The sequence below is a fragment of the Kogia breviceps genome, chromosome 3 (genome assembly GCF_026419965.1).
Source record: "Kogia breviceps isolate mKogBre1 chromosome 3, mKogBre1 haplotype 1, whole genome shotgun sequence".
In the NCBI taxonomy this organism is placed as follows: Eukaryota; Metazoa; Chordata; class Mammalia; order Artiodactyla; family Physeteridae; genus Kogia; species Kogia breviceps.
In genome coordinates this window covers 157,034,489-157,059,278 of record NC_081312.1, presented here as the reverse complement: position 1 = coordinate 157,059,278, position 24,790 = coordinate 157,034,489, and the positions used below count along the sequence as shown (strand labels likewise).

Genomic DNA, 24,790 nt, shown 5'->3' with positions numbered 1-24,790 from the left:
ACACATCTTGCTTTCAAGAGGGTTCCTATCACCAGCGGGTCTACTTGAACAAATTTCAGTGTTCTTCATCTGGATGGGCCATTCACGTCTACAAGACGTGACGACCCAGCCAGGGCAAAGCCCTCAAGAGGAGGCCAGTTTCTTCGGGGGCCCTTGTTTGCCCTGAGCTGGGAATTGCCAGCCTCTCCCCTTGATGGAATTAACTTGTGAATAAATGAGTGAATAAAGCCAGAAAAGCTAGGCAATAATAAACCAGCATAAATGAGCCTTTCTGGGGTCTTAGAAGAGAGTATTTGTTTCAAGGAAACACTCTAGTTGGGGAGAAAAGGTACCTGTCCTTCCACCCAATGCCACGTCTGAAGAACAGACCTCCTCTGGGCCCCCACCTCCACCCTCATCCACCCCCAGCCCTCCAACCCAAAGGGCTGCATTTTCACTCAAACTGGCGTGTGGTTTAAGTAAAGTCCAACATCAGGTCTCATCCACTCCCCACCATACGCCCTAGAGATCATTTCTCTTGACTAGAACTTTGTCCAGGCATCACTTGTCCTGGCGAGGCTCAGCACGTCATCTGCCTTGCGTGGTCCACATCGACCTGTGGCACCATTGCCACTGCTGGGTGGTGAGTCCAGCCCCGCCAGGACTGCAGAAGGACAGCAGTACTATTCCCTAAAGCCCAGACCTTGACCCCAGAGCCACCGCTATTGTTGGGGGGCTCCCTCCACATCCGCTAGCGCACAGCAGTTTCTTTACACCCCAAAGCCCCCAGCACACACAGAACAGCCTCAAATGACAGGAACACTCTGAAAGTGAAGTCAATTTATGCTTAACGATCTTTAAAAAAAAAAAAAAGGCATCAAAGGGAAGTTCCAGAAAACTACAGAGTCAATAGGACTTGTTGCCCAAACACGAGCTCTCACTATCTATACTTTTCAAGTGCATGAACTCTTCTGGGAAAAAAATAATATTAAAGAAGCCTTTAAAAAATATGAAAGCAGTTCATTCTCATTTGTCCACAGATTTAGCTAAACGGAAGTTCCTTTACATGCATCTAATATTCACATCTTCTTTTTATATACACATAAGGTTTTTTTGAAAGGCAGCTTGTCAAAAGTATTCATTAGAATATACACTTACTTTGCTATAATTAAAAGAAAATAGTTATGGCTTAAACCCTCTGGCCTCATTAGGATACATCTCTTCTCCAAGACTTTGTCAAACCTTCAAATAATCATTTGCAAAAGGGTTATTTACAGCTAATCGCCCATCGAGCCAAGGCCCCCGGGCTTTCAGAGAAGTGTCACCCGATACAACCGTCCCCAGTGAAGTGCACTCAGGTTGCTGCCCCTCGCTGCCCCCAACCACCGGCCGCAGCTGCCTGCACTCGCCAGTAGCCCCGCATCCTTGCTGGATGTCCAGCCAGCCTGCAGAAACCCCCTGGTGAGGGGGCAACCGTCACAGGGACCACGCCCACGTGAGCAGATCCAGGGCAAGCAGACTAAGACCCAACCTCTTCTGGGTGGGCCGGGGTGTCTCCTGGGAACCCTGGCTGCCAATCAGCCTTCCACCAGATTTTCTTGACATTTACTACGGCACCTGATGGGTGAACACGAGTGGCTGGGCCATCCACACATAACTGAGGGAATGGAGAGCTAGGCACGCATTCTGATCTATAGGTTACAGCAGCACCTGTGCTCTCCGGGCCCCTCCATCCCCTCCCCCGGGGACAGCCAGAGTCCTACCTGCTCTTGGGACCACTTTGGCCTCTCCTCGGGAGTCCTGGTCTTGGTCTTGAAGCTTCTCTGGGGGTCTGCGGGGTGCTTGGCCTCGGGAGGGAGGTTCAGGGACTTGGGCCTGCCCTCGTGTCTGCTGGGACCGCGGCTGGCCTCGGCAGGTGGGCAGGCCTCCGAGGAGTCCCCGGGCCCCGTCTCGGGCGCCCGGGGCGGCGTGTGCTCAGGGCTGGCCTCGCCGGCACTGGTGATGCTGCTCATGCTAAAGCTCATCTTGATCTCGGCCACGATCTGGTCGATGTCCTCCTCCTGGTCCTCCAGGTCCCCATCCCCGCGCCTCGGGCGGTAGGGGGATGCGCTGCCCTCGTTCCCGTTGGCCTCAGCGGGGTAGTAGTCCTGGTAGGCCTCTTCGCCGGGACAGTAGTGGACGCCCTCTTCCTGGTCCTGGGCCTCCAGCATAGAGGCTTCCACCTCTGGGGTGGGGAGGTGGCCGTCCCGGTAGCCGGGGCTGCCCTGGTCCCCGTGGCCGTGCGGCTGTGGGCCCGCCGGGTCCGTCCACTCCTCCACTGCCTCCTGGCACTCGTCCGTCTCCAGGTGGCGCGCGTCGTGGGCCAGGTAGCCGTCCCCGTTGCAGTCCATGCCCTGCAGGTAGCTGTCGTCCTCAGGGCAGTAGCGGATGTAGTAGGTGATGCCCTCCTCTTCCTCGGGGAGGCCCTCGTCATAGTCCTCCTCCTCGGAGGTGTTGTTCACATAGTCGGAGCTGGAGTCCCCATCGGGGCTGTGGTCGTGGCCGCCCGGCTCGGCGGGCGCAGGGCTCTCGGGCCGCAGGGCCGCCAGCTCCAGGCCCTTGGGCACGTACTCCTCCAGGGGCGGCTCCGCATCCTCGCTCTCGGGCTCCAGGCCCGGCCTCGCCCTGTGGTCCAGCATGCTGCTCGCCGTGTTCTGACGCTTCCGGTGGGCCATGGCAGGCAGTCACGCGGCCATTGTCACCAGGGGGCAGCCACTGTGGGGAGGAAGGAGGGACAGGACAGTCAGAGCCCGAGAAGCACGCCCCGCCAGCACGGTTCACACCAGAGCGATGTAACGCGAGTCTGTTCAAACGACGTGGCGCCCTCACCCCAGCTGCCTGGTGTGTCAGGACTGGCGCACACACCTGCCAAAGAGAGAGGAGGACACTGGGGCTGGAGGAGCAGGAGGCCCCGACGACCCCCAGGACACCTGCTGCTTCCCCCGCAACTCCCCGCTCATTCGTGACTTCCCTCTCTTTTTTTTCTTTTTATTTGAAGTATAGTGGATTTACAACATTGTGTTACTTTTATGTGTACAGCACAGTGATTCAGTTTTATATATATATTCTTTTACAAAGTCTTTTCCACAACAGGTTATTACAAGATATTGAATATAGTCTCCTGAACTATAGAGTAGATCCTTGTTGTTTATCTATTTTATATAAAGTTAGTGTGTATCTTTTAATCCCAAACTCCTAATTTATCCCTCCCCCACCCTTTCCCCTTTGATAATCATTAGTTTCTTTTCTATGTCTGTCTGTTTTCGCTTTGTAAATAAGTTCATTCATATCATTTTTTTTAGATACCACATAGAGGTGATATCATATGATATTTGTCTTTCTCTGACTTACTTCACTTGGTATGATAATCTCTAGGTCCATCCATGTTGCTGCAAATGGCATTATTTCATTCTTTCTTATGGCTGAATAATGTTCCACTGTATATATGTACCACATCTTCTTTATCCATTCATCTGTCGATGGGCATTTGGGTTGCTTCCATGACCTGGCTATTGTAAATAGTGCTGCAATGAACACCGCGGTGCATGTGTCTTTTTGAATTATGGGTTTCTCAGGGTATATACCCAGTAGTGGGATTGCTGAGTCATATGGTAGCTCTATTTTTAGTTTTTAAAGGAACCTCCATACTGTTCTCCATAGTGGCTGCACCAATTTACATTCCCACCAGCAGTGTAGAGTGTTCCCTTTTCTCCACACCCTCTCCAGCATTTATTGTTTGTGGACTTTTTAATGATGGCCATTCTGAATGGTGTCAGGTGGTACCTCACTGTGGTTTGGATTTGCATTTCTCTAATGATTAGTGATGTTGAGCATCTTTTCATGTGCCTGTTGGCCGTCTCACTCATGACTTTGCGAAGATGCTCACTGACTGAGGAGCCCAAGTGACCAAGACAATTGGTCATAAGATCAGGTTATTTGCTCTCAAAAAGAAAAAGAGAAGCTTTCATTCCAAAGACATGATGAAGCCAGTGAAGAGGTGCCCTACCCCTTCCAAGTTGAAATCTGCTGCCCCTCGAAGCCCATCTTAAGTCCCTCCACGCCCCTCGATCTCGTCCCCCACTCCCCGGCACACACAAGCCTCTGCTTCCTCCTTACTCCAAACGACAGCACTGACCGGATTTGCCAGGAGCCATCCAGGCCGGGTGCCACAGAGAGACACTGGACGTGAGCCTGAGCCTCACAGGCTTGATGGGGTGGGGGCCCAGGAAAGGGGACACCAAAGGGAGGACCACCAGAAGGGGGACACCCAGGAGGGTGCAAAGGACGCGGCTGCTGCTTACGGGATCTGGGTCACGGCACCACCAGGCACCGCAAAGCCCAAACTGGGAGTGTCCTGTACCCCACTGCCCGGGACCCTGCATTTTATCCCATAAACCATGCAGCGTCATTGGGCAATTTTCAGCAGGCACATGACACAGGATTTCTCTTTCAGCCCCTTCAGGAGACACTGGGGGACAGGCGGCTGGAGGAATGGAGACCAATGGAAACACCCTTCCCGTCCTCTAGGGAAGTGAGATGCTCACAAGTGGCCATGTCTCCAGAGCATCGCTAGACACTAAAAGATCCACATCACTTCCCCAGAGCAGCCCACATGTCTGAAAGCCGTCCCACACCAGGAAAACCGTCACTGAGATGGACCCTGCAGGGTCTGAGCGTCCTCCCGAGTCACCCCATCCCCAAACCCTGAAATTGACGGGCCCATTCCAGAGATCTGTTCCCGGGAGAGAGCAAGGTGTCCAGTGTTCCCTAAAATACAGCTGATCAGAGAGGATGCACCGAGGTACCAAGCATCGTTGTAGAGCAGATTTCCCACATTCACAAAGTAGAGCCAACCGCAACAGACGTGCCACCTGCTGTAGGAATGATACAAGGCACTTGGCAAACACTCTTTTGGATACAATCTCCAGGAAAAGGCTTCCTCAAAATGGTCCCTAAAGTGTGTATGGAATGCGATGGCTAAGGTGTGACCAGATCCTTATGCCTTGGAAGCCAGGATGGTGGAGGGTCAATGGGGCTAGTGGTTACTTACACAGGAGCACACGGGTCCCTTTTCTTTGCAGAGGATGGGGCATCATCTCTGTAGCATCTCTGTAGCTCCCTAGGGTCTGACACCAGGCCATGCACACTGCAGGTATTCACATCCTTGTCAAAGGATAAACCAAGGTACGCAGTATCTCTTACTATCTTAACTTTGAATTCTATGTCATCTGGGGGGGACAACATCTTACGCACACCTAGATGTGTACGCCCACACCTATATACAACACCCTACTGGCCAATATAAGACTCGAGGACTAAAGTATATGGTAACATAGAGCAGATCCTGATCCTATTAATGTTACCCAAGTAATCTATAATTTTTAAATTTATTTTATTGAAGTATAGTTGAGTTACAATGTTGTGTTAATCTTTGTTATACAGCAAGGTGATTCAGTTTTATACATATATATGTACATATGTGTGCGTGACATACGTATATATACACACACGCACACACATTCTTTTTCATTTTCTTTTCCATTATGGTTCATCACAGGATATTGACTATAGTTCCCTGTGCTATATTCAACAGCAGGACCTTGTTTATCCATTCTATATATAATGGTTTGCGTCTGCTAATCCCAAACTCCCAATCCATCCCTCCCCCCCCCCTCCCCCTTGGCAACCACAAGTCTGTTCTCTATGTCCGTGAGACTGTTTTTGTTTCTTAGGTAAGTTCATTTGTGTCATATTTTAGATTCCACGTATGTGATATCATATGGTATTTGTCTTTCTCTTTCTGACTTACTTCACTTAGTATGATAATATCTATGTCCATCCATGTTGCTGCAAATGGCATTATTTCATTGTTTTTTTATGGCTAAGTAATATTCCATTGTATATACGTACCACACCTTCTTTATCTATTCCTCTGTCAATGGACATTTAGGTTGTTTCCATGTCTTGGCTATTGTGCACAGTGCTGCTATGAACATAGGGGTGCATGTATCTTTTCAAATTAGAGTTTTGTCCAAAGTAATTTATAATTTAAGGCTGTCCCGGGCAAAATCTCAGTGGAATACTGGGGAAACCTTGACCTAGTAATTCTTATGTTCATTTAGAAGAACAAACTTGTGAAAGTAGCTGGGAAAGATCTAAAAAATGAGACTGTGAGGAGAACTTGCCTTATCAAGCATTTAACTATAAAGCCATGGTAATTAAAATGGCATGGTAGTGTTGCTGGATAGACAGAAATGGTATAGATGAGAAAGTCCAGAAACAGACATACGTTCAAGTAGGAATGTAGTCTCTACCATGTAGGGTGACCAGCCATCCCGGTTTGCTGGGACTGAACACAGTTTCTGAGGACACAGCACTTTCAGTGCTAAAACCAGGATGGCTGGTCACCCTAAGGTATGTGGAAAAAAATAGTCTATTTGGTGAGGGGTATTGGGATACGTGGGCTGCACACTGGAACCACCTGGGGAATTTCACGTGTACTCACGCCTGACATTCCAAGTTCATTGGTAGAGCCGTGACCCGGCATCCGGGTTTTTAATGTGTACAAAATTTGAAAACCACTGGGGCGATTGTTTGGGAGGGAACTAAGCTGCTCCCTACCTTCCGCGTGTATGCTTTTCAGATGGGCTAAATATTTCAAGATAATAAAGGGTTCCAGAGAGTGGCCAGATTTGCCTGCTTCAGGGCGAAATGTTTGGCCCCCCTCATGGGAAATCTGCACTCCTTGCAGCTGGGGATGGGGTGCAGCTCACAGGCCCAGGCAATGTCAGAGAGAACACATCTCCTCTGGCTCCAGGTGGCATGCACGTTGTCCCTTGAAGCAAGCAGATTTGGCCGAGGACAACCCACCTCTGTCCACTCTTAAAAAACAGAGGATCCTTCCTTTTCTCACCTCAACAAAAAAATCCAGGTGGCCAAGCCACGGTTGCCAGCTTGCTGCAAAATCATCTCCCACTGTATTTTCTACTGCCCAACAATGATGAAATTTTATACACACAACATTGGGTCCTTTCACTCAAGAAATATCTCCCCATTTATTCAAGTCTTAAATGTCAACAGCACTGTGGGTTTCTTCATAGCTGTAGACATGTCAGAGGAAGCTGAGTCTAAGACACATTAGTTTTTGTAGCCATGGGGAATGGATATTCTCTCCTATCATATATATCTGACTATTGTTGGTACATAGAAAAAAAAATCCCTACTGCTTTTGTATTATAAGCCCATTTTTAAATTCCAATAGTTTTAGTTGATAATTTTATTCTCTTTTCCAGCATTTTGTCTGGCTGCACCGCCCTTCCACAGTTACATGACAGTGGTGCTGAGGGATCCCTGACTTATTCCCAATTGTAATGAAAATGCCTTTACTTATTAACCAGGGCTGGTCCAGGGTAAGGCAGGCATGGCACTCGCCTCGGGTGCAAAATTTAACAGGGTGCCAAAAAAACTCAGGAATCAAAACAGATATGACTTTAATGGAATACTTTTTAAAAAATCAAAATTTAATGGAAAAAAATCCACAATGAACAAAATATCAAAATTTTAAATAAAGATCGGTATGACTGAATTTTTTCTTTTTGCCTCAGGCTCCAATAGGGCTTAGCAGGCCCCTGTGAATGATCTAGTTTTTTAAAACTTTTCCCCATTAAATACAATGCTGTTGTTGGCTTTTCCAGAGTTTGATGGTGCAAACAGTTCTGTCTTCCATGGATACAAATGGAAGGACCCGCGGTGGCCTCCCAGGAGGGCAGCCGCGTCTTTGAAGGGTCTGCAGAATTACATCAAACCTACAGGGGCACTTTTGGTGTAAGAGAAAGAGCCTCCTATTAAAGATGAAGACAGAAAGTCCTTGTTTAAATTCAGACCTCCACTTACTGTCAGGCCTTTGGCAAGATATTTAATGGATGAATGGCCTTCCCCTCCTGGGAAACTGGAAATGATGGCCCTGCCTGCAGGGCTTGAAGTGGGTTAAATAAGAGTAACCCACACTGGCCTCACTTCCATGAACACTTTTTTTTTCCTACTACATATAGGGAGTTGAGGAACATTTTAAATGACATTTGAAGGGAGAGAATGCAGTAGAAACTCTCTATTAAGTATTATTTAATGGCTACATGATATTTCCTGGCCCCATGGACATTACCTAACTCTTCCCCTATTGAACACACAAACTGTTTTATTTCTGTATAATAAATAATGTCTTGACATTTCCCTAAGGATATGCTCTGCACCATTTTCCTTACTCCAGGGCTTTTACCCAGGACCCTTTAAAACTTTTTTTTCAATCCAAGGTCCAGGTCCTCAGAAAAGGCCCAGGAGGGGTGTGGCCAGAAGAGCATTCACCACCCCGACAGTGGGGGGATGTAGGCAAACATATCGAGGGCCTCTGCTTCTTTATATATACTTCTTTTTAAATTTTATGCAAGTATAGTTGATTTACAATGTGTTAATTTCTGGTGTACAGCAAAGTGACTCATTATACACATATATACATTCTTTTTTATATTCTTTTCCATTACAGTTTATCACAGGATATTGAATATAGTTCCCTGTGCTATACAGTAGGACCTTGTTGTTTATCCATCCTATATATAATGGTTTACCTCTGTTAATCCCAAATTCCCAATCCATCTCTCGCCCATGCACCCTCTCTCTTGGCAACCACAAGTCTGTTCTCTATGTCTGTGAGTCTGTCTCTGTTTCTTGGATAAGTTCATTTGTGTCATATTTTAGATTCCACATATAAGTGATGTCATATGATATGTGCCTTTCTCTGTCTGGTTTATTTATTTCACTTAGCATGATAATCTCTAGGTCCAACCATGTTGCTGCAAATGGCACTATTTCATTCCTTTTTATGGCTGAGTAATATTCCATTGTATATATCTACCACATCTTCTTTATCCATTCCTCTGTTGATGGATGGACACTTAGGTTGCTTCCATGTCTTGGCTGTTGTAAACAGTGCTGCTATGAACATTGGGGTGCATGTATCTTTTCAAATTAGAGTTTTCTCTCTGGATATATATGCAGTATTGGGATTGCAGGATCATATGGCAACTCTATTTTTAATTTTTTGAGGACTCTCCATACTGTTTTCCATAGTGGCTGCACCAATTTACATTTCCAGTAGGTCCTCTGCTTCAGATTAATCATATTAAAGATAAATCCTTCAGAAAAGACCACCTGGAAAGCAATTCAAATGTTCAGGAAAAGCACGATTATCTGCTATGCATCCAAGGAAATGAGGCCCTGTGTCCATACTCAGTTAATTCTAGAACAGCTCATGAATCAATAAAAATGCAGCCCCTGCCTTGGTGCTCACCACTCTCCTCCTGGAACATCCTCATGAGATGTGGGAAATAAAGGCTCATTGTCAACAATAAAGGGTTCCACTGTCCTTATTCTAAGCCACATTTTTCTTCTGTAAGAGGAAACAGCATTAACCAGCTCTTAGAAGAGCTGAAAGACAGCAGACCAAGATGAAACATAGTGATGCAGGGCCCACAACACAGGCTGGGTTAAAACACTATCTTACAAACGAGCTATGGACTAGGCCAAACTGTTGCTGCCCCCAATCTTGTTCCCAGTTGGGTCTCCCATGTTGTAAAGATAATATTCTTTTTTTCCTTCCAAATATAACACAGTTGCTTTGACTACACACAATATGTGTTTAAACAGTCCTGGAGTACACCTGTACAATCAGCTCAAACATCCCAGACAAGAGTCCTTGAATAAGGATCTTGCTGCAAGGTCACAGATAACCACGAGCTCTGAAATTAATTAATCTTCAGAATTCTACAAGAGTTAATAAATTAATCTTCAGAAAACAGGCTGACATCCAACACTGTCACACAAGACCATACCACCTAGCTTGGGGTCACAGAGGGGTGTGCTTTTTTTTTGAAAAATGTCAGTAAGAATGGCAAAAATGTTGAGCACACACCCAATCTCCAGGAGTCGGATCCCAGTTAAGCCAATGTTATTAGCACATCCGTAAGACAATTATGCAGGGATTAAAATATTTACAAAGAGTGTATTGCATAAAATGTGCTGTTATAATTTATTCACAACCAAATAAACACAGAACAAACTGTGAAGAAATGCATTAAAATCCCAGCAAAGCATTGTCTTTGAGTGATGGGACACTGTTATTCACTTCCCTCCTTTCTTCATTTCTGAGTGTGGTATTTCTGTAGACAAATAATAAATAAAAAGACAAGTGCCGTGGAGTGTGAGCCCTCTGCAGCCACACCTGTCAGCGGGCTTTTCTTCAGAGGAAGGATGGGGGTCTTAGCATCCCTTGAAAGAGTCCCAGGGCATGGGTGGGCATGATTTGTTCCATCTGGGCTTTCGATATGCCAGGATATCTGTCCCACCGTGTCCTACTCTCAGAATGAGCAAAATGGAATGATCCATCCCTTAAATACAATTTTTAAATGCTGTCAGCCCTTTACCAATAGCAAGTCTCCAGGAGCTGGTATTTTTAACATCCCACAATGTATTCTACATCTGTCACTCATGTTCATGCTGTAATGTATAGCAATTTGGTACCCAAGGAACTTCTGAGACGGCAGATATTTGCTGTTCTTATTAGTTACTCCTAATAGTAATAAGTTAACTCCCATGAGAACAGCTGGAGATAGTGGTGACTTACCAAAGTCAGCCCCAGTTCCCAGTCGCCTTTAGGAAAATAAGCAAGGGTCCAGGCAAGAAGGCAATTAAACAAAACAAAACATTACCATCACTGACCTTTTTCTCAACATGCTTGAGAAGGGACCCAACTTTTGCACATGCCAAGGCCTTGTGCTAAGAGGGACATTGCCAAGTGCCCTTTACCAGCTCCATCCTGGTACAAGGAAATATATAGCCTCCAGGGAAGGCAGACAATACTCCAGGGAAAAGTGGATTTATTTCTGCTGGCTGTCCTGCTATTTTCATATTTTTCTAGTCACTTCCAAGTGCATACATCACTGTGAAGATTTCAAATAAATCTCATTCTATTTATGGGATGATTTGTGTCTCCCACAAATTCATATGTTGAATCCCTTAATCCCCAGGACCTCAGAATGTGATCTTGTGAGGAAATAGAGTCACTGAAGAACTAGCAAAGATAAGATCATTAGGGTGGACTCTAATCCAATATGACTGATGTTCTTATTAAAAGGGGAAATTTGAAGACAGACACACAGGGAGAAAGAACGCATGTGACGAGGAAGGCAGAAATCTACAGGGTAGGGAAAGATGGGCAATGCCAGAAGCTGGGGAAGAGACACAAGACAGACCCTCCCTCACAATCCCCAGAAGGAACCAACCCTGCTGACACCTTATCTCAAACTTTTGGCCTCCAGAGCTGTGAAACAATGCATTCCTGTAGTCTATGCCACCCAGTTTGTGGTACTTTGTTACAGCAGCCCTAGCAAACTGATAACAATCCCTAAGAATTCAAAGTACACCACTCAAAGGAGTTCCCTTGTTTTTCATCTTCTGGAGAATTCTCCAGAATTCTCCAGGGTGTGTTTGCACCCTGGCTCTAACCATTGTTTAAGCTATTCAAGTTTCCTTGGCTTTCCATATAAATTCTAGAATCATCTGGTTGATAACTTTCTTTTTTTTTTTTTAATCCTGCTGGGAATTTGACTGGGAGTGTATCAAATCTATACATCAATTTGGGGAGAATTAACATCTTAACTATACTGAACCTTCCAAAGCAGAAACATGATCTATCTTTCCATTTCCTTAGGTGTTCTTTGACTTCTCTCATCAGTATTTGTAGTTTTCAGCATACAAATCTTGCACATGTTTTGTTAAATATAAACATATTCCTTTTCTCTTTTTTTTGTGTATTGTAAATGTTCATGTTTTCTTACAATTGCTTTATTGATATAATACAGAAATATAACTGATTGTTGTATAGTGACCTTGCTAAATTCATTTATTAATTCTAGGAGCTTTTTGTAGATGCCAAGGGATTTTGCAGACGATGATATAGTCTGCAAATAAGAGTTGGTTTTATGTATTTCTTTGCAATCTACATGCCATTTATTTCTTTTCTTTGCCTTAGCACACTGGCTAGGACGTCCTGGATGGTGTTGAACAGGAGTGATGAGAGCCATAAGACCTTACCTTGTCCTTGATCTTGGGTGGAAAACAGTCTTTTACCACTACTATGATCTTAGCTGTAATTTTTTTGTAGACGCCCTCTTTCAGGTTGAAGATGTTTCCATTCCTGTGTGCTAAGAGTTTTTCTTTTTTTAAAATCATGAATGGATTGGATTTTGTCAAATGCTTCTTCCATCCGTGTTAAGATGCTTGCATGGTTTTCCTTCTTTACCCTGTTAACATGGTGGAATGTGTTGACTGAAGCTTGAATTCTGAAGCAGTCTTGCATTCCTGGGAAATCCTCACCTGGCCATAATGTACTGTCCTTAGGCATCGCTGGATTAACTTTGCTAATACATTGTTAAGAATTTTTTTACATCTATGTTCATAAGGGATATGGTCTGTAATTGACTTGCAATATCTTTATCTCCTCATATGAGAGCAATGCTGGCCTCATTAAGTGAATATGGAAGCATTCTTGCCTCTTCTATTTTCTGAAAAAGACTGTGCAGAATTGGTATTATTTTTCTCTTAAATGTTTCAGAGAATTCAGCAGTGAAACCATCTGGGCCTGTGATTTTCTTTTTTGGAAGGTTTTTTAACCACAAATTTCACATCTATAATAGAAATAGAAAAATTCAGGTTCTCCAATTCTTCTTGAATGAGTTTTGGGAATTATTTCAAGAAATTGGTCCATTTCTTAAGATGGAAGCCCAGATTGGTGAGACCTTTCTTCTTTCCTAATATGAGCATTTAATGCTATATACTTCTCTGTAAGCACTCTTTTGGCTGCATCCCACAAATTTTAATATATTTTCATTTTCATTCTGTTAAAAATATTTAATTTCCCTTGAGACTTCTTCTTTGACCCATGGATTGTTCAGAAATATGTTGTTTAATTTCTAAATAGTTGGGGATTTTCCCCAATATCTTCCTATCAACAATTTCTAGTTTAATTACATTATGGTCAAAGAACATACTTCACAGGATTTTGATTATTTTAAATTTGTTAAGGTTTGGTTTTTGGCCTAGAATATGGTCTATGTTGGTGAAGCCTCCATGTGCACTTGAAAAAGAATGTATATTTTGCTGTTGTGAGGTAGAGTATTCCATAACTGCCTACTAGGACATATTCATTGATAGTGTTACTCAGATTTTCTGTATCTTTGTTGCTTTTTTATCTACTTGTTCTATCAGCTATAGAGATGGTAATGTTGAAGTCTCTATATTATGGATTTATCTATTTTTCTCCATTTAGTTCTATCAGTTTTTGCTTTAGAGGAGTTTTGCTGAGGAGTTCTATTGCTAGCAGCATACAGGTTTAGGGTTTTTATGTCTTCTTGATGAACTAAACCTTTTATCATGTGTAGTGGTCCTCTTTATCCCTGGTAAATTTCCTTGTTTAAGGTAGAATTTCTCCAGTGTTAAAATAACCACTCCAGCTTTCTTTAGTGTTTGAATGGTATATCTTTTTTCCATTCTTTTATTTGTAATATCTCTGTGTCATCATACTTAAAGTGCATTCCTTGTAGAAAGCATATACTGATAGGTCTTGTTTCTTAATCTATTAATGTGTATTTTTTAATGGTGTGTTTAGGCCATTTATATTTAATGTATTATTGATATGGTTGGATTTGATCCACTCATTATTTTTCTGTTTGTTTCCTTTGTTTCTTGTTCTTCTGTTTCCTACTTCCTGCATACTTTTGGATTGTTTAAAATTTTTTAGTATTACATTTATCTATTATCTTTTTGGCTATAATTCTTTGTATCTTTTTTAATGCTTGCTCTATGGATTAATATATATATTATAATGTGTGTATATGTATATATATACATATATATATATAATACATATATATCTTTTCATGTTCTACTTTGAGTTAACATTTTGCCACTTCAAGTAAAACGGAGGAGTCTTACAACCATATAGGTCCCTTTATCCACAGCATTTATGATATAGTTGTCATATGTATTATATCTATATACATTAACACACACATACCTCCAGTCACTGTCATAATGTTTGTTTAAAACCCTCATGGGTATTTTAAAGAACTTTAGAGGTGAAAAATGGTTTATTATAATTACTCAGATACTTTTTCATTTCTGTTGCTCTTCCTCCATTCCTGAAGTACCCAGTCCCTTTGGTATCATTTCCCTTCATCCTAAAGAACTTTCTTTAGCAACTCATGTAAACAGGTTTGCTGACAACAAATCCTTTTAGTTTTCCTTCATCTGAGAATGTCTTTATTTCACCTTCATTCCTGAAGGATTTATTCACTGAATTCAGAATTTGGGGTTGATAGTTTTGTTTTGTTTTTAGAATGTTAAAGATGTTCCACTGTCTCTGGCCTCCATGGTTTCCAATGAGAAATCCACAGCCACTCAAATCATTGTTCTCCTATATTCAATGTGTCATTTTAAATTTAGCTGCTTTCAAGACTCTTCCTTTATCTTTGGTTTTCAGCAATTTGATTATGATATATCTAGGTGTGATTTTCTTTTGGTCTATCCTGTTGGCAGTTTTGAGGTTCTTAAATCTGTAAATTTATGTCTTTCACCAAAATGGGATGTTTTCAGGCATGATACTGTCAAATATTTTTGTGTAACAAGCTCTTTCTTCTTTCATTAAAGGATTCTAATGGTATAAATGTTGGAGCATTTTATAATGTTCTAAAAGTCCCCAAAGCTTTGCTTATTTCTTAGAGTCATTTTTTCTCTCTGTTATTCAGGATAATTTCTATTGATCTGTTTAAATTTCACTGATTCTTCCCTGTGTCATAGTCATTTTGCTTTTGACCCCATCTAGGGAAATTTTTATTTCAGATATTATATTTTCAGGTCTAAATTTTCTATAGTATTCTTTTTTTAGTTTAAATTTCTCTTTTGAGAATTTCTGTCTCTCAACTCATTTCAGAAGTGTCCATTCAGCATGAGGGCTGGGACCAGTTCTCCTGCTTCCCTACCAGGCTCTCTTTGTCATGTTACATCCTCATGGAGGGGCCACTTGGTGTCACCACATACTTTGCTGTAGGAACAAATGTGTCAGGCCTCGGCCCCTCCACAGCCGGGATCCCATTAGTTCTCAAGTATCCCTGAGGCTGAGGCCACTTGGGGCCAGAAAAGGGAGTTTCCCACGAGTGCTGGGGAGGGACGTGCCCAAGGAGCAGCTCTCTGAGAAGCCATGGTTCACTAACTCCAGAACAGAGAGTGGGTGCTGGATTCACACAGTGGAGGGTGAGGGTGCAGGGGCAGAGGTTGTTGCCAAAGCAAGAGCCAGCTGTCACCACGCCAGCAGCACCACCAGAGCACAGAGCCCCAGCAGCTCACCCAGAGGTGGCAGCTGGAGTGTGGACCTGGCTCAGGATGCAGGAGGCAGGGTCCATGGGGGGGAGGGATGGCCCCTCTAACAAGGACATTCAAGTGTCCGCCTCGCTCTGGTACTGACTTGTCCCCAGTCCCAGCAAACTCTGGCAGGAAATAGCCAGGCCGGAGAGCTGTCTCTCCCTGCCCGCCTCGTGGAACACAGGGACACCTGTAGACCCTCCTCTCTTGCGAGCCCCCCACCCCATCCCAAGAAACCCCATGGAGGCACCACCCAGGCGATGGCCAACCTGAATGTCACACAATCATTCATTCACGCTATCCTTCCCGCAATTCTCCCAGGCTGTCCGCCGGCCCCCCGGAACATTCTGTAACTTTCTGCAGAGGCGGGCGCCAGCACATCCACCAGCAATGGCTGCTGGAAGGGTGTAAAGGAAACGCAAAATGCTGAAACAAAACTCCCGAGGTGGAGAAAAACGGCAGGATACTCCATCACATGATGATCTTCTGAATAAAAGATCTCCCTCAGGATTTCCTTAAATAGCCATGTCTCCTGGCTTATTTTAAATAATTTAAATCTACTTATGTGTAACTTTCTTACACATGTTTCCTCTGTGGGAAGCAGGGAACTCTGGGGTATTGAGTGGGGTGGGCAGTGGGGGGAGTTTGCAAAAGAGAAGAAGATGCAGAAGTCACCTGCTGGGCCGCCTCTCCTCTGGAGGGTATCCCCAAACTCCCCACACACAGGCTCCCTAGCCCTGAGTGGCGCAGGCCCTCATCCTTTGCTGGGGAAGAGCCAGCTCCACCCATACACCAGTTTGGGGGGTCTACTGATGGGCAGCTCACCGGGTTTCTCCAGAGCTGCTCCCTACCACCTTTGGGCTCAGCTGTGTCATCCCCGCTCTTGGCTGATGTCTGCACAATGATTCTCCTCTCCCCACAGGAGACCTAGACTGCCCTTGTCTCCTAAGTGTCACCTTGTGACCCTAGAAAAGTCTGGGGAGGGGAGAGGCTGTGGGTACTTACAAATTAGGTCCCTGCCTGTGGCTTTTCAAGATAAAAATTCAAAAATATACCTAGGCTGTGTGCTGACAGTTGCAAGGGGGAGGCAAAGCAGAACATGTGGCTGGCAGGTGACAGGGATGCCAGGTGATGGAGAAGTCGCGGGGGGGCTCCCCCTGTGCAGAGTGAGTCAAGGATGAGGGGCGGAGCAAGCTTTGGCGAGGATCCTGGGCACTTCTCCAGCCTCCTGGTCCATCACCTGCCACAGAGGGTGCAGCCAGCGCCAGTTTTCGGGTGGGGGGGGTGGGGGGAGGTGTTGTCACCAGCAGCCTCTGGGCTCAGACTCCAGCTGGGGACAAAGACTCTAGAGCTGTCCTGGGTCGGGGGGCTCTAGGGTCCCACTCAGGGCCCTGTCTGTCCGTGTTCAGTCCCAAGGCCCTTGCTCTTTTGCCCCTCGTGCCATCTCTGGCCAGCTTTGCATCCGACAGCTCCTTCACCCGGTGGTCCCCACACTTTAGAGACCAGGAGTCACCCAAGGGCTTGTTAAAGCTGAAAACACTGGGCCCCACCGTCGGAGCTTCTGAGTCAGGAGATCTGGGTGGAGCTGAGGGTGTGCTTTTCTAACAGGTGCCCAGGTGGGGCTGATGCTACTCATGTAACACCACATTGGATGGGACGCCAGGCCACCTGCCCACCCTCCAGTGGTCATGTCTTTGGAATCAAGGATAAAAATCCCAGGACTTCTCGGGAAAACAGATGCGCAGGTTTCAGATCTGAGAAACTAAATGCAGTCATCACAGCTGTGCCGAGGCCCCCCTGGTCCCTGCCCCCAGTCATATCTCCTTCCTGAACATGAAAGAGAAAAGAGGATTTCAAGGCCATATCTGGGCAGGACAGCTTGGATAAAGATGGAAATACTCCCCTGCCACTGTGATCAAGAAAGTTGGACCTCCTCAAGGCCCCATCTCGTCCTGGCAGTTGCAGAGTTCCGTCTGCCCATGCTGTGGCCAGGCATCTCTCTGTGGGTGTTGCCCATCCTCTCTGCAAGGTCCACATCGGGGTGGAGCAGGCTGCCAACCCAGGGCCCCTGACCTCAGGGCTTGGGATCTGAAGCCAGAGCACAGAGGACAGAACAGGACCAGTTGGTGCCACGAACGCGAAGGCAGGTTTGGCCTGGACAGTGAGGGCTGACTTTGGGGATGAAGAGATTAAGAGACACATGGCTCGTCCCTGAATCTGAGGTTGTCCCAAGTCAGAAGTCAGTGAGATAGCCAGATGGACGGTGACCAGATCAGATGAAGAAACTGCTGCCTTAGTCAGCGTTCTTCAGAAAATGAGAACCAATAGGATGTAGACAGAGAGATTTATTTCAAGGGATTGGTTCACAGGATCCTGGTAAGCCTGAAATTTGCAGGGCAGCCTGGGATTTATGGCAGGAGCTGAGGTGGCAGCCTTGGATCTGAAGGCAGTCTGAAGGCAGAACTGCTTCCTCTCTGGCGACTTCAGTCTTTTCTCGAAAGACCTTCAAGCCATTGGATGAAGCCCATCCACATCATGGAGGGTCATCTGCTTTACATGTGATTTAAATGTTAATCATGTGTAAAAAATACCTTCAGAGCAACATCTAGACTGGTGTTTGACCGAGCAACTGGACACGATAGCCTAGCCAAGTTGACACATAAATGTAACCATCACAACTGCACAGATATTACTCTGGTCCTTCAACACACACCGACCACAGGTACTGGGGAGGCAGAGGCAAACATGACAAAATTCCTTCTCTCATGGAGGCGACACCTATTCCCCTGCTGCCAAGAGTTGGGCATTCTTACTCTCAATGGCCCTTCTCAAAGAAGTCCCCTTTACCACATACCTTTGGCCTCTACCCACAGTCTCCTCCTGCTAACACCACTTCCTTTCCTCGGTATTAAGATAGCATTCTGTGCACAGCCTACAGCCTTCCCTGGTGATCCCCTGGCCATCCTGGGATTCAGAATTAAGGTATAATGTAGCCTGCATGGCAGAATTCTGTGCAGCTATGCTGTCCCAAGCTCAGCTGTCCTTCATACCTGCTAACTAAGGAGTAGGGTCCTCATTCAGATATTTCTTACAAGTGACAGACCTTCCTTACACCAGCCTTGGGATCTTCCTCAGACATTCATTTACTCACCCTATCTTCTGTACTCGGAAATTCTTGCCACCCATATGCTAACACTAATTCACCAGAGCATCTAAAGGAGCATATACTGTGTAATTTAGGGGATGGGTCTCACAATTATAAAAATAAAACCATTTATTGGCTTTTGGTTATAAGCCTCAAGGCCTTTTCCATCTATCTCAAGCCCTCTGGAGTTCCCCACCTTCCCAGAGCAACTAAAGCCACTTTTTCTGAAAATGACTCAGAAACAGACAGAAACCCAAGGTAATGATGAAAACACTATTTCTCAAAATACAGTTCAAACAGATTCCTGGATCAGAACCTGCTGAGAGGTGGGCCTGGGAATCTATCTTTGTATGAAGCACCTCAGATCATTATGTGCCCAAGAGTTTAAAAATGACTTCCCCAAGGATCCCTTTTAGATATGGTGAGCCCACTTGATCGTAATCATAAAACTGTGCTGGATAAGAAAAGAAGAGTGACTCTGGTGGGTCAGAAACTTTACAAATCAAAATCACTGAACAGGAAGGCAGACAGACTCAGATGGAAGAATGAAACCACAGCCCCAGGTGGGCACAGATGAGGAAGGACAGCTGGGGAAAGTGGGTGAGACTCCTAGGTTGTTCCAAAATGACAGATTCCAGGATGGAAGGGCCCCAAGCAAGCAAGGGTGATTGGAGGAGTCTGAGAGTAGGATCAGCTGGCAGGTGCACACCACCCATCCTCCACCTCTAGGGCCAGGCAGCCACACAGCACTGGGGTCTTGTCAGCGAGGAAGAGAGAGGGTCGGGAGGATGCCTGCTAGAGACCAGCCAACAGTTCCGCTGCACGCATCACAGTGAATGTTCAGAACAAGGACAGAGAAAATCCTCCATGCTTCAGAAGGCAGGGTGGGGGTTACACACAAAGCAACAAGAACCAGATTATTGGATTGACATCAGACTTCTCATCAGCCACACTGGATGCAGGAAGACAATGGGAGAGTATCTCCAAAGTTCCAAGGCAAAGACATTGGTCAGAATTTACACCCAGCCAAACTGTCCTTCACATGATAAGTCAAGATGTCAACACTTTCAGACATGCAAGTAGAATATAAGTAAATGATGAATGTACTGTTACAAGGAGGAAGCACAAATACAAAAGGAACGGTGATGATGAGGAGGAAAAAAGTAAAATTTATTACTAATGACTGTAAAATATTTCAACAATCTGGAATTCTAGGACTAAAATTAGAAATGTACCATCAACGGAGGAGAGGTTGAGGCAGCAAGCAGAGGGAAGTAAGATCATGCCAATATTTTTGTTTTGTAAGGAAAGAGGGCACATTTATCAACTCCAGATAGCAACAGAAAAATACAAGTTTATCTTTATAAAAGGAATAGGATGCATAATTTCTAAATCACTAGAGGAAAACAAAAGGAACACAGAAAACACAATCCACACAACAAAACAGAAGCAATAAGAAAATATTAACCAACTAATATCTCAAAAATAGCCCAAACATATCAGCGTCACTGGATTAAATACACCTAATCAAAGAGATTTTCAGATTAGACTACAAAAACAAAATTCAGTCCTATGCTTGTCTGGGGTTGAATTGTATCCCCCCAAAATTCATATCTTTAAGTCCTAGCCCCCAGTATCTCAGAATATGACTCTCTTTGGAGACAGGGCCTTTGAAGAGGTAATTCAATCAAAATGAGGCTGCTAAAGTGGGCCCTAATTCAATCGGACAGCTGTACTCATAAGAAGATGAATTTGGACAGATAGAGAGACCCCAGAGGTGCAAATACACAGAGGGATGACCATGTAATGAGGCAGCGAGAGGGTGGGTGTCTGCAAGTCGAGAGAGACCTCAGAAGAAACCAACCCTGCTGACACTCTGATCTTGGATGTCCAGCCTCCAGACCTGTGAAGAATAAATTTCATTTGTCTAAGCCACGTAGGCTGTGGTATTTTGTATGGCAGCCTGAGCCTACTGATATACCATGCTCTTCATACTCTTTTTAGTCCATCTGTTTGAAAAACATAGATTTTCAGATTCTTTTAGAAATTTCAACCATGATGTCTTAGTCTATTTGTATTGATGTAACAAAAATACAACAGCCTGGGGACTTCCCTGGTGGCACAGTGGTTAAGAATTCACCTACCAATGCAGGGGACATGGGTTCAATCCCTAGTCTGGGAAGATCCCACATGCCACGGAACAACTAAGCCTGTACACCACAACTACTGACCCTGCGCTCTAGAGCCTGTGAGCCACAACTACTGAAGCCCGCATGCCTATAACCCGCGCTCCACAACAAGAGAAGCCACCACAATGAGAAACCCACGTGCCACAATGAAGAGTAGCCCCCCTTCGCAGCAACTAGAGAAAGACCGTGTGCAGCAACGAAGATCCAACAAAGCCATAAATTAATTAAATTAATTTTTTAAAAAACAATAGCCTGGGTGGCTTATAAACAACAGAAATTTATTTCCTACCATTCTGGAGGCTGGGAAGCCCAAGATCAAGGTGCTGGCAGATTTAGTGTCTGGTGAGAGCTCATTTCCTGGAGCAGAGGCGGCTGTGTTTTCTCCCTGGGTCCTCACGTGGAAGAAGGGGTGAGGGAGCTCTCTGGGGTCCCTTTTGTAATGGCACTAATCTCATTCATGAGGGCTCCACCCTAATGACCTAAACACCTCCCAAAGGCCCAGTTCTTAATACCCTCAACATTGCAGGTTAGGATTTCAACATGTGAATTTTGGAAGGACACACACATTCTGTCTATAGCATGGAGTTGTTTACAGGCTCTTGCATCACTATACCTAAAACAAAATAACATGAGACTGCTAAAAATAAAAGTGTAGAGAAAGATATACCAGCAAATACTAACAAGAAGAAAGCAGGTGTAGTAATATTAATCAGACAAAATAAATGTAAACAGCAAAGTATGGAAAGGAACAAAAAGAAATATTACTATTAAATCCACCAAGAGCATCAAGTAACTTTATCAATTTAACATTCCTTTGCAACATAAACAAAGCAAATAATGATAATAAAAGGTGAAATTAATAGTCATACACATATTGGGAGATGTTAACAGAAATTTATCTAGACAAAAGTAAAGATATAAATATTAAAAAAAAAAACTAACAAGTTTGATCAAAGGGCTTTATTTAGGACCTTGTGCCCAACAAATAGAGAAAGCAGAGTTAAAGGAAAAAAAAAAAAAAGATACAGTATTAGGCCACAAAAGGAATTTTAACATTCTATAAAAGAGAATTTGTATTGGATCACTCACTGAATACAATGTGATAAAATTAGAAATCAAAGAGAAAAAGATCACGTCAGTTACCAATGCATTACCTCTCAGCTCTGAATGCACCCTTCAGTACACACTGCCATGGACAACAGGATTCCCTGAAACACATCTCCTTTGAAGTGACTCCAAGTGTTACGCTTTCTTGGTAAGAGGCACTGGAAAAACACCACAGGAGGAAGAGGCTTCCTGCAATTTCCAGATTGGTCCACAGGTCCTGACTCGGTTCTTCTGTAACCTTGCAGCCTTGGTCTGGCCACCCTTTAGATGTAGAAAAACCAGAGACTAGCAAGACCAGCCACTTCCTAGACACCCTCAACAAACTCCAGTGTGGCTGCACGGTTGGGAGGGTCACATACTGAGCAGTCTCATTCCACGTGCATGCCCCGCACACTGTGAAGGCCTGCTGCCCCCCCGAATGCCCTGCTGCCAGCTGTAGATCACCTGCCCTCCTCCTGCACCTCGGAGGGTGGCCCGTTGTCTTACCAACTCCAAACCAGCTCTGGCCTGTCTAAACCAGAGAACTCCTCTGCTATCTGGTGGCTGAACCACACCTTCTCCTGTGAAGTCTGAACCCTTCACATTTGTCCCTCTGTGGGTACTTTTTTTAAAACCATTTTTTAATTGAAGCATAGTTAATTTACAATGTTGTGTTAGTTACAGGTGTACAGCAAAGTGATTCAGATATATATATATATACACACACACACATATACATATGTATATGTATATTTTTTCAGATTTTTCTCTTATAGGTTATTACAAGATATTGAATATAGCTCCCTGTGCTACACAGCAGGGCCTTGTTGTTTACCTATTTTATACATAGCAGTGTCTATATGTTAATCCCAAACTCCTATCCTCCTTGGGTACTCTTGCTCAGCCCTAAGATACCATACAAAGTATCCCTGTATCTTACAGTTATTCTTTTATCATAGTTAATCATTCCTTACAATAAATTTTCCCTATTTAACTGTGTCATTTCTACCTCCTGATTGGACCCAGACTGTTACAGAATTGGTCCTGGGAGTGGTCCTAGGAGACAGACCCTTAAAGATGGGATCTGGGGATTGATTTGGTCATGCACTCGGACTTCAGTTCCATGTTGTATTCCTTGCCAATGGGAAAAGGGGTGCTAGTAACTCAGGGCATGTAGCAGCAGCACAATTATTTGAGGTATCAACTGTGGTTGGTGGTGATGAAGTGGCAATTGAAGCATGTACTTTGGGAACTCAGGTGGCCACGGTGCTTGACTGTCATGGCAGTAATGACAACTGTAAGGACTGGAGTGTGGGCTGGATCCTCTGAGCGCCCTTGAGTGCTTACATTCAGAAAATGACAAGTTCAGGTCCATTAACTTTCACCTCCGGTCACGGTCTAAGAATCAGACAGCTTCCATGACAGCCTTGAAATCATTTTTTTGTGGAGCTATTAATTATTATTGCCAGAGATCAAACACAAAATTTTATATTGCAAACTGCTGAATGAAAACAATCGAACTCAGAATCTCACCAAGTTTTTCATGTGGAAGTCAGGACAATCATTGGGAAAGAATGAGATCCTGAAACTTGGCAGGGGAGCATCTGGTTGGATCTAGATGAAACTGACAATCTGAAAACCCCAAGTCATTCTGAGAGTCCCCAATCAGTAGAAGTGCTTGATCAGGTGTCTGAGAAGAAAGCCTTCCACAGCTTGGAAACCTTGTGATACCCACTTGGGGTGAATGGTGTGAAAGGGGGTGCTTGTTCTCCTCAAGAAGCACTGAAACCACTCCAAAGCCACGAGTCCTATAAGTAGGGACAAATCTCTACATGTTCCAGGGGACAGGTACACACTAGGACCAGGGAGGAAAGAGCTTACACACCAAAAGCATCGCTAGACCTTGCTAATAAATATGGCGGAAGCCTGGGGAACACGTGTGGCAAGGCATCCTGAGGGTGTCAGACCAAGAAGGGTGCAATCTAACACCAGCTCAGGCCCAATTCACTGAGTGGGTGCACTTCCTAGGGATTCTGGATTTAACGTATGAGCTCCTGCTGCTGCTGTGGGCCGAACAGCTTCCTTGGTTGGTGGAAACTTGGACACAACGGTAGCCTCCACCTAACGAGCTTGAGATGTCAGAGCTTCCCTGGCTTGACGTGGGGGAGGGACTGCAAAGGCTCAGGGAGACAAGAATGTTGTACTGGGTTTACCATGTGTGAACTGCACACACAAGCCCCCAACAATTTCCCACGAGGAGGCCCAGAAGATGCTCAGTTCACTAGGGCACTGATAAGTACATTAGTGAGGGGGTGCCCGCACCCCTGAAAAGCAGTGTGGCCGCACTCCTTTCCGGACCAGTGTGACCACAGCAGAGGCCGCCACTGAGATGGGCTCCCTGATGTCCATGGGCAGGGGGGAGATGGGATCCCAGAAGAGCAGAGGCCAAGGGGAAGGGCTGTGCCAGGAATCAGGATGCTATGGCCTACAGAGACCTTTGGGGGTGGCGGATCAATCACGGTGTCCCTAGGAATGGAACAGATGGGCAGGTGACTAGAATATGGCTCGATCTATGGGACAGGAAACACTCAACAAACATGACTTGAATCACCAGAGTAGGGAATCATGGTTTCTTACCCAGCTTCCAGATTAAGTCAATTCACACACCCAAGGCCCTTTGACTGAAGGGGGTGCTAGGTCCCCATGAGAAAGAACCCTATATGCTGTAAACCTTTCTGCAAACCTTCCCCAAAGGGACCAGTGGTCACTTACTGGAGTGACTGTGAATTAGGGCAAAGAAAAGGCCCAGACACTGGCTCTGCATTGATGGTAATTCCTGGTGACCCAAAATGTCACTGCGGCCCACCAAAGTAGGCGCTTACTT

General features: G+C 44.9%; 1 protein-coding gene across 6 annotated transcripts in view; it reads right to left on the bottom strand.

The window, feature by feature from the left end:
* APBA2 (amyloid beta precursor protein binding family A member 2) overlaps positions 1-24,790 on the bottom strand; it is a 229,487-nt gene that overhangs the window by 63,124 nt on the left and 141,573 nt on the right. For 4 of the 6 annotated variants that reach the window (XM_067030092.1, XM_067030091.1, XM_067030096.1 and 1 more), the window contains one exon: positions 1,743-2,733. In XM_067030092.1, coding sequence (XP_066886193.1) covers positions 1,743-2,693 — 951 coding nt within the window. In that variant the 5' untranslated portion in view covers positions 2,694-2,733. Of the gene's footprint in view, positions 1-1,742; positions 2,734-21,974; positions 22,189-24,790 lie in introns of all 6 variants that reach the window. The other 2 variants (XM_067030095.1, XM_067030094.1) reach the window with 1 other exon arrangement.